This window comes from Mustelus asterias, chromosome 6 (genome assembly GCF_964213995.1).
Source record: "Mustelus asterias chromosome 6, sMusAst1.hap1.1, whole genome shotgun sequence".
Classification (NCBI taxonomy): Eukaryota; Metazoa; Chordata; class Chondrichthyes; order Carcharhiniformes; family Triakidae; genus Mustelus; species Mustelus asterias.
Genome location: NC_135806.1, coordinates 140,562,711 through 140,577,744, shown reverse-complemented (window position 1 = coordinate 140,577,744; position 15,034 = coordinate 140,562,711). Strand labels below are relative to the sequence as shown.

Genomic DNA, 15,034 nt, shown 5'->3' with positions numbered 1-15,034 from the left:
AGGATTGTTGGTGCCAGGGAGTGGGCCAACTTTCTCATTCAGACACCCCGTGTCCACCAGGCCAGATAGAGCCCAGCTCTCATTGCTCTGATAGGTGCCTCAGGCCCAATCTTGGTAGATACCATAGATCAGATCTGTTTCCTCTTGTGGGAAAGTCCAGAACAAAGAGGCAGAATATTAAGATTAAAGCCAGGCTGTTCAGTTGTGATGGCGGGGAAGTTCTTTGTGTAGAAATTGATAGTGGAATTCTGCAACCTTTTCTCGTCCCGTTCCCCTCCCATTGGTTGTTGATCCTTGTGGATCAGTTGGAGCTTTTGTTGGATGAGAGCATCTCAGGACATGGCGTGACGGTTCAGATCAGTCGGGGTCTAATTCAGCCGCTTTCTCCTGCTCACAAACCCCCTCCCACTTTGCCAAGTGAGTGCTTACTGACCTGCAGTGGAAAATATGTTGTGCCTTGTGTCAGTGTCCAGCTAGGAACCGACTCAAAAACAGCTTCTTCCCTGCTGCTGTCAGACTTTTGAATGGACCTACCTTGCATTAAGTTGATCTTTTTCTACACCCTAGCTATGACTGTAACACTACATTCTGCATTTTCTCCTTTCCTTCTCTATGAACGGTATGCTTTGTATAGTGCGCAAGAAACAATACTTTTCACGGTATACTGATATGTGACAATAAATCGAATCAAAGCTGTGGAGTGTGTGCTCACACACAAATGTGCCCCGACTTTCCAAACTTATTTTACCAAGGAACTCTGAGAAAAGTTCCATCCCATCAGGTAACTTGATATTCAACTCAATTCCTCAAGATGGGGAGTGTGCATGTTTAACTTGTTGGGTTCGTCCTCAGAGTTTCCTTTCAGCTATTTACTGAGTTTCTATTGGATCAGCTTGCACCATGCTTTCAGGCTTTTCCAATCATTATAACTGTCAAAATAAACTCCTCACCCTCTCTTTTGTCAATTACCTTCAGTTGGTCTCCTCTTCCCTCACTAGTGGATAGTTTCTTAACCTGTGACCTGAGCTTGGTGTATTTGCCAGAAAGAGTTACTAGATAAACAATAAAGTGCAAAAGCGCCCAAGGCTACTCAGGCCAATTAAAGCATCGGTACTGCTGACTTGACAGAGATAAGCTAACTGGGGATGGAATCTCCTTTTTGGCTAAGATCAAGTGTAGTATGGATTGGATGCTGCACTTGGCTGAGGCCATTAGGTTACATTTAAGCTTCATATTCAGATGAAGCAATTTTTAAAAGCGGCATCTCGGCCTTTTGGCTAAGATACAAATGAGATCAAGCCTTGGAGGAGGAATCATAGAAACCCTACAGTACAGAAAGAGGCCATTCAGCCCATCGAGTCTGCACCGACCACAATCCCACCCAGGCCCTACTCCCATATCCCTACATATTTTACCCACTAATCCCTCTAACCTACGCATCTCAGGACACTAAGGGACAATTTTAGCATGGCCAATCAACCTAACCTGCACATCTTTGGACTGTGGGAGGAAACCGGAGCACCCGGAGGAAATCCATGCAGACACGAGGAGAATGTGCAAACTCCACACAGACAGTGACCCAAGCTGGGAATCGAACCCAGGTCCCTGGAGCTGTGAAGCAGCAGTGCTAACCACTGTGCTACCGTGCCTCCCCCTCCTCCAATCAGCTTGACTCATGTAGATCAGGCCCAAGACAGGGTAGGGGTTGCATACCCTGTCTTGTCAACTTGGATCGGAAATGTCTCAACTTGTTGAGACTCTGAATTGGACTTGATCTGATTGAATTGGAAAAGTATTTAAAAAAAACACCTGAGGATGGAATCTGGGACTTTCTGATCCGGATTGTACACTCTTTACCCTTTGAAGCAGTGACGAGTCTCGCATTGACTTTGCCACAAGTTTGACCTGAAATTAGAGCTTCAGGCTCACTTTGTCAAACAAGAGCCTTAATCTGCTCCAGATGAAATTGGAAACTATGTTGAGGATCAAGAATTTAGAAATCACAAGAGGAGTAAGTAAAACTTTTGCACTCTGGGCATAATGAGGTGACTAATGAGGAAGCTGCTTCCACGAAATGGTGAGTCAGTGACTAGTGGTTTGTCTTTAAGGGGAATGCAGATTCCAAGGATTGTTAGGACATGCAAGCCCAGTCTTGAAACAGTGCTGCTCGCAGAATCTATTGTCACTCCTGCCAGAAAAGCATAAATATTTGAGATAGGAAAGTTTAAAAGGTTATTGGGGAAAGGATAAGATGTGGAGATGCCAGCATTGGATTGGGGTGGGCACAGTAAGAAGTCTCTCAACACCAGGTTAAAGTCCAACAGGTTTATTTGGTAGCATGAGCTTTCGGAGCGCTGCTCCTTCATCAGGTGAGTGGAGAGTTGGGTTCACAAACAGGGCATATATAGACACAGACTCAATTGCAAGACAATGGTTGGAATGTGAGTCTTAACAGGTAATCAAGTCTTTACAGGTACAGACAATGTGAGTGGAGAGAAGGTTAAGCACAGGTTAAAGAGATGTGAATTGTCTCAAGCCAGGACAGTTAGTAGGATTTTGCAAGCCCAGGCCAAATGGTGGGGGTTACAGGTAGTGTGACATGAATCCAGGATCCCGGTTGATGCCGTCCTCATGTGTAACAATCACCAGGCAGGAGTGTTCCCTTCAAGTCAGGGAACATTTCAGCAGTCACAGGCATTCAGCCTCCGATCTTCAGGTAAACATTGTCCAACGTGGCCTTCAAGAGACACGACAACATAGAATCGCCAAACAGAAACTGATAGCCAAGTTCTGAGGATGGCTTCAATCGGGATCTTGGGTTCATGTCACACTACCTGTAATTCCCACGATTTGCCTGGACTTGCAAAATGTGCCTATATATGCCCTGTTTGTGAACCCAACTCTCCACTCACCTGACGAAGGGACAACACTCCGAAAGCTCGTGCTACCAAATAAACCTGTTGGACTTTAACCTGGTGTTGTGAAACTACTTACTGGGGAAGGGATAAGCACTGGGACTAAGTGGCATTCTCTTTCACGGGGCTGTGCAAGTGTAGTTTGGAAAATTCCTCTGATTCTAATCGAGTTATAGAACAAGTTACCAAGGGAGGCCATTGGCATACAACTTGTATCACATTAAAATTGGCTGCATACACACTGAGTCCAGGCTGGCCATGATGAATTGCTCCTTTCCTTGGGATACCTGTTGAGTACCCTCATTCTCTGTTTAAAGAATTGGAGTTTGGAACTGGCCTTACTCCAGTCAGGGGGAGACAGTAGCGCAGTGGGAATATTACAGGACTAGTAATCGAGAGGCCCTGGCTAATGCTTTTGGGACACGGGTTCAAATCCCACCATGGCGGCCAAATTAATAAATTCTGGAACTGAAAGCTAGAATGATTGTTGTAAAACCCATCTGGTTCACTAATTAAGGAAATCTGTCATCATGAACCAGTCTGGCCTACGTGTGACTCCAGACCCTCAGCATTGTAGTTTACTTGTAACTGCCCCCTGAAAGGGTTAGTTGGATTGGCCATGCTGAATTGTCTCAATGTCCCAGAAGTGTACATTCGGTGGATTAGCCATGGTAAATGTGTGGGGTTACAAGGATAGGACAGAGGATAGGGCCCTGGGTAAGATACTCTGTCAGAGAGTTGGTGCAGACTCAATGGGCTGAATGACCTCTTCTGCAATTTATTTATTAGTGTCGCAAGTAGGCTTACATTAACACTGCAATGAAATTACTGTGAAAATCCCCTAGTCGCCACACTCGGTGCCTGTTCGGGTACACTGAGGGAGAATTTAGCTTGACCAATGTGCCTAACCAACACTTCTTTCGGACTGTGGGAGGAAACCAGAGCACCCAAAGGAAACCCATGCAGATACGGGGAGAATGTGCAGACTCCACACAGACAGTGACCCAAGCCGGGAATCGAACCTGGGTCCCTAGCACTGTGAGACAGCAGTGCTAACCACTGTGCTACCCACTGTAAGATTCTATGAAATGGCCCAGCAAACCACTCGGTTCAAGGGCTATTCGAGGTGGGTAAAATGCTAGCCTTGTCAGCGATGCCCTCATGCCATGGAAGACTATATTTTCATTTTTGCTTTCCCTCTAGGCTGCATTCTGACAGGCCAGCAGCACATCACTGATCTGTAGTAACTTGCTGCACATCTGATTTCACAAATTCCACGTTTGCAATGTCTTGTGCATCTCTGCGTGGTCGCTGAGGGAGCTGATAAAGCAGGTTTTGCAGCCTCACTGGATGGAGCATGGCTCGCCGGAGGGAAATTAGTTTTTTTATTCTGAAGAGTCCTGGTTTTCATTCCCAGTCAGAAAAGCAACATGACCCCAGGTTCCAGGTCATTGCGTGGTTGCACACTGGTTTGCGTGGTTGCACACTGGTTTATTACCATTGTCTGCTACTTGTAAACTGTGCTGGTTGCGATTCTGATATTGGTTGTACCCCAACAACTTGCATTTATATAGCGCCTTTCACATAGTAAATGGAGCTTTGGAGAACAGTGGTTATCCATCAACGTTTGGCACCTTTTCACAGCCTCTGGACAACCCATTAAGTGCCCCACAGTCAATGATGTATTTTTGAATCGTAGCCACTATTTTGTCTATACACAGCCAAATAGTGGCACAGTGGTTAGCACTGCTGCCTCACAGCGCCAGGGACCCGGGTTCGATTCCCAGCTTGGGTCACTGTCTGTGTGGAGTTTGCACATTCTCCCCGTGTCAGCGGTTTCCTCCCACAATCCGAAAGACATGTTGGTTAGGTGCATTGACCCGAACTGATGCGGAGTGTGGCGACTAGGGGAATTTCACAGCAACTTCATTGCAGTGTTAATGTAAGCCTTACTTGTGACTAATAAATAAACTTTAAAATTGTGGAGATAGACAGCAACCAAGAAGAAATAATCTGATTTGTTATTTGAGGGGTAAATGTTGACCAAGAGGTTGGGGAAGTTTGGCATTTATTGCTACAGAAATGGTGTATAAAAGTCCGGTCGTGTTGCTGCAACTGTACGAGGCATTAGTGAGAACGCACCTGGAGTATTGTGCACAGTTTTAACCCCCTTACTTAAGTGATGTTGTAGCATTGGAGGGGGTTCACTAGATTGATTCCAGAGATGATGGGTTTGACTTACAAAGAGAGATTGGGCAGTTGACGTGGAGAGTATCTTTCCTTGTGGGGCAATCTAAAACGAGAAACCATAGTTTCAGGATATGGGGTGATGGATTTAAAACAGAGATGAAGAGAAATTGTTTCTCCAAAAACTTCACTACCTCAGAGAGTGGTGGGACATTGAGTAAATTTTAAGGAGAGAGATTTTTAATTGGTAATGGATTAAACGGCAGGAAAGTGGAGATGAAGCCGAGATGAGATCAGCTATGATCATTATAAATGGCAGAGCAGGCTCAAGGGGCTGAATTGCCTACTCCTGTTCCTAGCCCTAGTTCTAATGAAAGTAGGGGAAAAGTTAGTTTGCTTGTAATCAGTAGGCTGAGTTCCAGACCAATGGGTAAATGATTCATTAGTTGCTGGGACTGCTTTGTTGGATGATGTCTGTTGACCTTTGATACAGAGCACAACATGTACTGATTGGATAGAAGGTGTGTCCTGAGGAACTGTATAAGTACAGGCTTATGATACTGGATGCTCAGAGTCTTGTGGACTGTCACTGGTTCTGTACGTTCACACAAAATGTTTCGCACCTTTAGCAGACTTGGTCGCTTTGTGTGTTCAGAGAGTGTGTGTGCTGGACAAAATCTCAGCTCCCGCTTTGGCAGGGTCATTTCCACAACTTTCCTACGAGTGGCTGTTGAGATTAAGTTCCCAGCAACGCGGAGGTAGGTTTTGCAATGCTCGGGAAGGTAATTTGTGTTGCGTGATTGTGTCTCGGTGGGTAGAGCTCAGGTCTCTGGGAAGGAGACTATTCAGCCGTTTGTGTCTGTTCTAGCTCTCTCCAAGAGCAAGTCGGCTCATCCCAACGCCTCCTGCTTTCTCCCTTGGCCCTGCAAATTTCCTGTCTTCAGGTGCTTTGATCCTATCTGCACCACACTCTCAGACAGTGCATTCCAGATCCTAACCACTCGCTGTGTGAATCTGTCTCCACCACACTCTCAGACAGTACATTCCAGATCCTAACCACTCGCTGTTTTTCCTTGTCGTTGTTGGTTCTCTTGCCAATATTTCAAATCTGTGTCTACTGGTTCACAACTTTTAAAATATTCTTTAACAGGATGTGAGTGTTGCTGGCTGGGCCAGTGTTTGTTACCCATCCCTAAATTATTTTCAGGAGGTGGTGAGCTGCCTTCTTGAACTGCTGTAGTTCTTGTGGTGCAGGTACACCTCCTGTGCTGTTAGAGAGGGAGTTTCAGGGTTTTGACCCAGCGACAGTGAAGGAACGGCAATATATTGCCTCCAAGTCAGGATGGTGAGTGACTCGTAGGGGAGCTTGCAAGGTGGTGGTGTTCCCAGGTATCCTTGTCATTTTAGACTGTAGATGTTGCATTAAGAAGGCGCTGTTTGAGGATGTTTGCTGAGCAAATGGTACTCACCGCTGCCACTGTGCATCGGTGGTGGCGAGGATGAATACTTCAGTTTGTGGATAGGGTGCCAATCAAGTGGGACTGCTTTGTCCTGGAGGGTATTCTGAATGAATGTTGTTGGAGCTGCACCCATCCAGGCAAGTGGAGAGTATTCCATCACGCTTCTGACTTAAAAGTAAAGTTTTTATTAATCACAAGTAAGGCTTACATTAACACTGCAATGAAGTTACTGTGAAATTCCCCTAGTCGCCACACTCCGGTGCCTGTTCGGGTCAATGCAACTAACCCACACGTCTTTCAGAATGTGGGAGGAAACCGGAGCACCCGGAGGAAACTCATGCAGACACGGGGAGAATGTGCAAACTCCACACACAGTGACCCAAGCCGGGAATCGAACCCGGGTCCCTGGCGCTGTGAGGCAGCAGTGCTAACCACCGTGCCGCCCACTTGTGCCTTGTAGATAACAAAGAACAGGCCCTTCAGCCCTCCAAGCCTGCACCGACCATGCTGCCTGACTTAACTAAAACCCCCCGACACTTCCGGGGAACATATCCCTCTATTCCCATCTCATTCATGTACTTGTCAAGACGCCCCTTAAAAGTCAGATGGTGGACAGGCTTTGGCGATTCAGGTGGTGAGTTACTCACCACAGAATTTCCAGCATCTGATCTGCCACAGTGTTAATATGGCTGGTCCAGTCCAACTTCTGGTCAATGGTAACCCCCCAGGATGTTGCTAGTGGGGGTTTCAGATACAGTAATGCCATTGAACGTCATGGGGAGATGGTTATGATTCTCTCTTGGAGATGGTCATTGCCTGACACTGGTGTGATGTGAAAAGAACTTGTCACTTATTAGCCCAAGCCAGGAAAACAAAAGTTTCTCTTTGTCTCGACCTTTCATGATTTTGAACCTCTCTCTATTGAATTTCCTCTCAACCTTCCCTTTTCCAAGGAGAACAGTCGCAACCTTCTTTCTCCATAAATTCCTCATCCCTGGAACCATTCTCAGTGTGGTGTCCAATTATGTCCCAGTGGACACAATACTCCAGCGGAGGCCAGACCAGTGTTTTATTAAGTTTCTTCATAACTTACTTGCTTTTATATTCTCTCTTTATAAAGTCCTAAGTCAGAACATTGTGGGTTCAAGTCCACTCCAGTGTGTAATCTAGGCTGACACTATGTTCTGGCACTGTGGGGAGTGCCACCTTCTGGGTGACATGATAAACTGAGGCCTCGCTCTTGGGTGGACAGGAAAGATTCCACAGCACCAGATTTGTAAAAGGAGCAGGACATTCTCCCTGCTGATCTCGCAGTCAGCACCACTCGAATCGATAATCTGATGGTTATTTCAGAGCTGTCTGTTTGCAGTGCACAGTTTGCCTGCTGTGTTTCCCGCATTATGATAGTGGCTACACTTCCACATTACTCATCGGCCGTGCAGAGTGTTAAGCCATCGCAATGCCATGAAAAGCACTATATAAATGCAAGTTTTTTTTTTCCTGCACACACGGAATCACAGAAGGAGGCCGTTCAGCCCATCGCATCTTCACTGGCTCTCAGAATTAGCATTTCTCCTGGCGCCATTCTCCTGCCTTCTCCCCATAACCTTGCTGATTCTTTTTCAAATAATTATCTAAACCCTGTACAGTGCCTCGATTGAACCTGCCTTCAGACAGTGCATTTTAAACTCCAACCGCTCGCTGTGTGAGAATGCTGCTTCTTGTATCACTCTTTCGCTTCTTTTGATAATGATTTGAAATCTGTGCCATCTGGTTCTCGATCCTTTCACAAGTGACAGTGGGTTCTCCCTATCTGCGCTGTCCAGACCCTTCACGATTTTGAATACTTGTATAAAATCTCCTCTCAACCTTCTCTTCTCCAAGGGGAACAGTCCCAACTTCTCCAGTCTATTCTTATAGATTTCCATCCCCCCCCCCCCGCCTCATTCTCATGAATCTTTCTGCACTCTCGCCAATGCCTTCACATCATAGAATCCTACAGTGCCGAAAGAGGCCATTCGGCCCATCGAGTCTGCGCCAACCACAATCCCACCCAGGCCCTATCCACATATCCCTACATATTTACCCACTAACCCCTCTAACCGATGTATCCTGGGACACGAAGGGGCAATTTAGAATGGCCAATCAACCTAGTCCGCACATCTTTGGACAACCTTTCTGAAGTGTGGCGCTCAGAACGGGATGCAGCACTCTGAGATCTAACTAGTATCTTGTACAAGTTCAACGTAACCTCCTTGCTCTTATACACTATGTCCACATTAATAGACCCTAGGATAGTATACGCTTTATTAACTGCTCTTGCCACCTTCATTGACTTGTGCACATATACACTCCGATCCCTCTGCTCTGGCATCCACTCCTGAATTGTACCCTTTATTTTATATTATCTACCATCCGACCAAAATGTATCACCTCACATTGCTCTGCCTTGAACTGTCACCTATCGACCCACTCCCAACTTGTTTATGCCTTTTGAAGTTCTATACTATCCCCTTCACAGTTCACAATGCTGCCTTCCTCTCCTCGCCCCCCTCCCCTCGCCCCTCCTCCCCCTCCCCTCCTCCCCCTCCCCTCCCCCCTCCTCTCCCTTGTCCGTCTCGCCCCTCCTCCCCTTGCCCTCTCAACCCCACCTGCCACGCCCCTCCTCCCCTCCCACCTCGCCCCTCCTCCCCTCCCACCTCGCCCCTCCTCCCCCTTGTCCGTCTCGCCCCTCCTCTGCCTTGCCCGCCTCGCCCCCTCCTCCTCCTCCCCCCAACCCTTGGCCCCCTCCTACTCCTTCCCCCCCCACCCCCCCAAACCCTTGCCCGCCTTGCGCCCCCCCCCCCCACCCCCAAAACCCTTGGCTGCCTCGCCCCCTCCTCCTCCCCCCCCAACCCTTGGCTGCCTCGCCCCCTCCTCCTCCCCCCCAACCCTTGGCTGCCTCGGCCCCTCCTCCTCCCCCCCCAACCCTTGGCTGCCTCGCCCCCTCCTCCTCCCCCCCAACCCTTGGCTGCCTCGGCCCCTCCTCCTCCCCCCCCAACCCTTGGCTGCCTCGCCCCCTCCTCCTCCCCCCCAACCCTTGGCTGCCACGCCCCCTCCTCCCCCCCCCCCCCAACCCTTGGCTGCCTCGCCCCCTCCTCCCCCCCCCCCCAACCCTTGGCTGCCTCGGCCCCTCCTCCTACCCCCAACCCTTGGCTGCCTCGGCCCCTCCTCCTCCCCCCAACCCTTGGCTGCCTCGGCCCCTCCTCCTCCCCCCAACCCTTGGCCGCCTCGGACCCTCCCCTGATTTTCCTCAGGCTTGGTGTTTATTGTACTCTCCACATTACGAGGCACTGTGACACTACAGCTGATCAGAGCAGCACACACTCTGTGCTAACTGATCCAGCCCTGTGGCGCAGCGGGAAATGTGCCCATTTTCCAGTTTGCTTCTATTATGTTGTTTGGAAAATTCCGTTTTCCAGATAGTTTAAGCTTGGTCACCTAGCAACTAACATTTTGTCAGTCAGTTTACTGAATGGATTGTTGGCAGAGAGACGGTCGTTCACTGTTCAGTCATTCATTGTTTGTGCCAGCAGCAGGAATATTAATGCAACTGCGTTCTAACAGTGTCTCAACACGCAGTCTCCAACTGGCACATCATCACTAACACTGCACCAGCAAAATAACATATCACAGCCTCTCTCTGTTCTCTCTCTTTCCCCCCCCCCCTCCCTCCCCTCACGGTGACACAGTGGTTAGCGCTGCTGCCTCACAGCGGCAAGGACCCGGGTTTGATTCCTAGCTTGGGTCACTGTCTGTATGGAGTTTGCATGTTCTTCCCGTGTCTGCGTGGGTTTCCTCTGGGTGCTCCGGTTTCCTCCCACAGTCCAAAAGACCTGCTGGTTAGGTGCATTGGCCGTGCTAAATTCTCCCTCAGTGAACCCGAACAGGCGCCGGAGTGTGGCGACATGGGGATTTTCACAGTAACTTCATTGCAGTGTTAGTGTAAGCCGACTTGTGACCTTAATAAATAAACTTTATTAATGTAAGCCTACCTGTGACACTAATACATAAACTCTAAACTCCCCCCCCCCCCCTTTCTCTGTCCCTCTCTCCTCCCCACCCCTTCTCTCAATCTCTTCCTCTGTTGCCTCTTTTCTCAGTGTCTGTCTCTCTCTCTCTCTCTCCTCCTTCCCCACCCCCTTCTCTCTCCTCTGCTTCCACCCTGTCTCTTTGTCATTCCCCTCATGCGGAGCTGCATTCTGAGCCGGCAGCCGCCTTCCTACGATGAGCTGTCACTGCTGATCCTGCCGCATCATATCAGGAGCAGTGTGTGATTGGCCGAGCCTCAGTCAGAACACTGTGCTGATCAACTGCTGAGGGTGGAGTTAGAGAGTCACTTTCTGCCTTGAGGTAGCTACTGCTTTGCGCATTGATGTGTAGTGCAGCACAATACTGGCCCCAGACAGGTAGGGTACAGGCGTATCTGTGTGAGAGGCAGCACCCGGGAGGGTACCAGCGTACCTGTGTGAGAGGCAGCACCCGGGAGGGTACCAGCGTACCTGTGTGAGAGGCAGCACCTGGGGCACTGTGTGCTGGAAGCTTCTTGTCCTGCATTGATGTATAATGCAGCAAGAAACCTGGTAAATTGGGGGCACCGGAGTGGGCTGTTTCAAGCTCTTTGGCATAATTATGTTCGAACCAGTTGTAGAAATTTTAAAGGCACTTGCCATGAAATCACCAGTCTTTGCACGGTGTGGGGGGAAAGGAATTCTGGCTGTAATACCTGTCGTGATTCTGAGACTTGAAGAATTGAAGTTAGGGTTAACAAGTGAATGAAAGGGAATTTGATTTAAATGTGATAGGAATGTGATGCATGTGTGTGATAGTCTTTTTGAGGGGTCTGTGTTCGGGTTACCCCGAGTCTGTATGTGCGCGCAGCCTGTGTTTTCAGGAGGGTTTGTGTTTGGGTTACCCTGAGTCTGTATGTGCGCGCAGCCTGTGTTTTCAGGAGGGTTTGTGTTTGGGTTACCCTGAGTCTGTATGTGCGCGCAGCCTGTGTTTTCAGGAGGGTTTGTGTTTGGGTTACCCTGAGTCTGTATGTGCGCGCAGCCTGTGTTTTCAGGAGGGTCTGTGTTCGGGTTACCCTGAGCCTGTATGTGCGCGCAGCCTGTGTTTTTAGGAGGGTTTGTGTTCGGGTTACCCTGAGTCTGTATGTGCGCGCAGCCTGTGTTTTTGTTTTTACAGAGCGCTGTGATTTAGCTTCAGGTTTGGCTCTGCTTTTTGCAGGCTCTGGATTCTAGTTACTGTCTCTGTCTTCAGCCTGCATTGGTTTTGTAAGTGGGTGATTAGATTGTGTTCTCTGCCTCTCCTTGACCCTGTGATGAATTCTGTAGGCTTCACCACAGCCTGCTGCAGTTTCTTTACAAGAGAGGCTGATCTGTTAAACATGCCAGCTCACGCCACAATCTAGATCTTGGTACGTGACACAGGCTCGATGCTACAAGACTTGGATCTGCACTGGGTAGGGTTTAGTCCATTGTCCCTGAGGCTTTGCCCTGTTCTGTGTGGGAGTGGATGGATATACATGATGATGACACATCGACTGCAGTTGGTGAGCTGGGGCCAAGTCATTGCAAATATAGAGGTGTTCTTTGCCATGTTGAATCAGCTGATCCCAGTCTGTGAGGAGATGAGATGTTTGGTCTGAATTGTGTTAAATTAGTTAATGTCGGAGAGGCAGACAGCAGCAGATCTCCACTGTCCAGATAGAAATTGAGCTTGGCTGTGAAGCCCCTTGTGGTCAAATTGCCAGCAGGCACTTGCTGCCCAAGCTTCACATTAAGCAGTCACGCAGGCAAATGAGAAGGAAGATGTCGTCCAGCTGTGATGCTCCAAATGGGATCCTCTGGGAGAGAGGGAGAGAACTCTGATCAACCCCATTCACCCAATATCGAATTCTGTATGACATCTCAGGGACCGCTTTTAAAGTCATTCATTACCCTTGCTCAATCATTTCAGCTGTTGTAGCGCAAGCTAATGAATCGTGTTCCTCTTACTCATGCATAGTCTGGCTGAATATCTCAGTTCTGAAATGTACAGATTCTTAACTGGAATATAATTCGATAAGAGTAAGTGCCCACTGTGGGGGCAATTCCTGAAGGTGCTGATTCTCACTGGGGGACAGTTCCTGAAGGTGCTGAATCTCACTGGGATACAGTTCCTGAAGGTGCTGAATCTCACTGGGATACAGTTCCTGAAGGTGCTGAATCTCACTGGGATACAGTTCCTGAAGGTGCTGACTCTCACTGGGATACAGTTCCTGAAGGTGCTGACTCTCACTGGGATACAGTTCCTGAAGGTGCTGACTCTCACTGGGATACAGTTCCTGAAGGTGCTGAATCTCACTGGGATATAGTTCCTGAAGGTCCTGAATCTCACTGGGATACAGTTCCTGAAGGTGCTGACTCTCACTGGGATACAGTTCCTGAAGGTGCTGACTCTCACTGGGGGACATTCCTGAAGGTGCTGACTCTCACTGGGGTACAGTTCCTGAAGGTGCCGACTCTCACTGGGATACAGTTCCTGAAGGTGCTGACTCTCACTGGGATACAGTTCCTGAAGGTGCTGACTCTCACTGGGGGACATTCCTGAAGGTGCTGACTCTCACTGGGATACAGTTCCTGAAGGTGCTGACTCTCACTGGGGGACATTCCTGAAGGTGCTGACTCTCACTGGGATACAGTTCCTGAAGGTGCTGACTCTCACTGGGATACAATTCCTGAAGGTGCTGACTCTCACTGGGGGACAGTTCCTGAAGGTGCTGACTCTCACTGGGGGACATTCCTGAAGGTGCTGACTCTCACTGGGATACAGTTCCTGAAGGTGCTGACTCTCACTGGGATACAGTTCCTGAAGGTGCTGACTCTCACTGGGATACAGTTCCTGAAGGTGCTGAATCTCACTGGGATACAGTTCCTGAAGGTGCTGACTCTCACTGGGATACAGTTCCTGAAGGTGCTGAATCTCACTGGGATACAGTTCCTGAAGGTGCTGACTCTCACTGGGATACAGTTCCTGAAGGTGCTGAATCTCATTGGGATACAGTTCCTGAAGGTGCTGAATCTCACTGGGATACAGTTCCTGAGGTGCTGAATCTCACTGGGATACAGTTCCTGGAGGTGCTGACTCTCACTGGGATACAGTTCCTGAAGGTGCTGAATCTCACTGGGATACAGTTCCTGAAGGTGCTGAATCTCACTGGGATACAGTTCCTGAAGGTGCTGAATCTCACTGGGATACAGTTCCTGAAGGTGCTGACTGTTATAAAATTTTGTATTCCAAGCATTCTGAGCCTAGTTAATGGAACTTAGTTAATTGATGATCTGAGTTTTGGTGAGTTGATCATGTTTTTGTCCAGCAGTTATCTCGAAGTATCCTTGTTACAGTGACCTTCCTTTCTCCTCAGTCTTGCCACGATGCCTGGATCACTTCCCGCCACTGCTGAGGCCGGCTGGCCCAAGGATGTTGGAATCCTGGCCCTGGAGATCTACTTCCCCTCTCAGTACGTGGAGCAGACAGAGCTGGAGAAGTTTGACGGGGTGGACGCGGGCAAATATACCGTCGGTCTGGGGCAGTCGAGGATGGGTTTCTGCTCCGACCGCGAGGACATCAACTCGCTGTGCCTAACCGCTGTCCACCGGCTGCTGGAGAGGAACAACCTTCCGTACGAGAGCATTGGGCGACTGGAGGTGGGCACGGAGACCATCATCGACAAGTCCAAGTCAGTGAAGACTGTCCTGATGCAGCTGTTTGAGGAGTCTGGAAACACCGACATTGAGGGCATTGACACTACCAATGCTTGCTACGGAGGCACCGCTGCCCTCTTCAACTCCGTCAACTGGGTGGAATCCAGCTCCTGGGACGGTGAGTCTGTAACCTCCTGGCTGGGCTTCCTGCAGGAACTCGCCTATTAAGGAGCTTTAAGGACCTGTCAAATTATGGCAGTCAATTGAGTACTTTTTCAGTGTAATCATTGTTGTAATGTAGGTACGGGTATCTCACCTTTTCCAAGCAGATACTGACACTATCTCGGCCAGTATATCCCCATATAGACAGGAGATGTATGTGTCGCAGTTTTACAGACACACACATCACCTATTGTGGTTGTTTGTAGATCAGTATAAGGTTGTACGTTTTATTTGGAGGATTCTTTTGATTGCTGTGATTTTAAGATGCGATTCTGGAGCTGTGTTCATGATGTGCTGATATAGATAGTTATTGTGAGGTGGGATGGGTGGGGGAACGGGGATAATGGGTATCAATGGGCAGCTTTCCACCTTGTCAGTTGAGTTTGACCTCCTCTTGTGTTGTCCTTGGCTTTGCAGGACGCTATGCACTGGTTGTTGCTGGTGATATCGCCGTCTACGCTACAGGGAGCGCCCGTCCAACGGGTGGTGCGGGTGCCATCGCGATGTTGGTTGGTCCCAATGC

The 15,034-nt window shown here is 48.8% G+C and overlaps 2 protein-coding genes across 2 annotated transcripts in view; one reads left to right on the top strand and one right to left on the bottom strand.

Moving 5' to 3' along the window:
* LOC144495190 (uncharacterized) overlaps positions 1–15,034 on the bottom strand; it is a 984,403-nt gene that overhangs the window by 238,959 nt on the left and 730,410 nt on the right. The gene's annotated exons all lie outside the window — the stretch shown is intronic.
* hmgcs1 (3-hydroxy-3-methylglutaryl-CoA synthase 1 (soluble)) overlaps positions 5,688–15,034 on the top strand; it is a 27,601-nt gene continuing 18,254 nt past the window's right edge. Inside the window, exons 1-3 of the mRNA XM_078215205.1 lie at positions 5,688–5,860; positions 14,010–14,467; positions 14,929–15,034. The exon at positions 14,929–15,034 is cut by the window's right edge and continues 14 nt beyond it. Coding sequence (XP_078071331.1) covers positions 5,715–5,860; positions 14,010–14,467; positions 14,929–15,034 — 710 coding nt within the window. The 5' untranslated portion in view covers positions 5,688–5,714. The remainder of the gene's footprint in view (positions 5,861–14,009; positions 14,468–14,928) is intronic.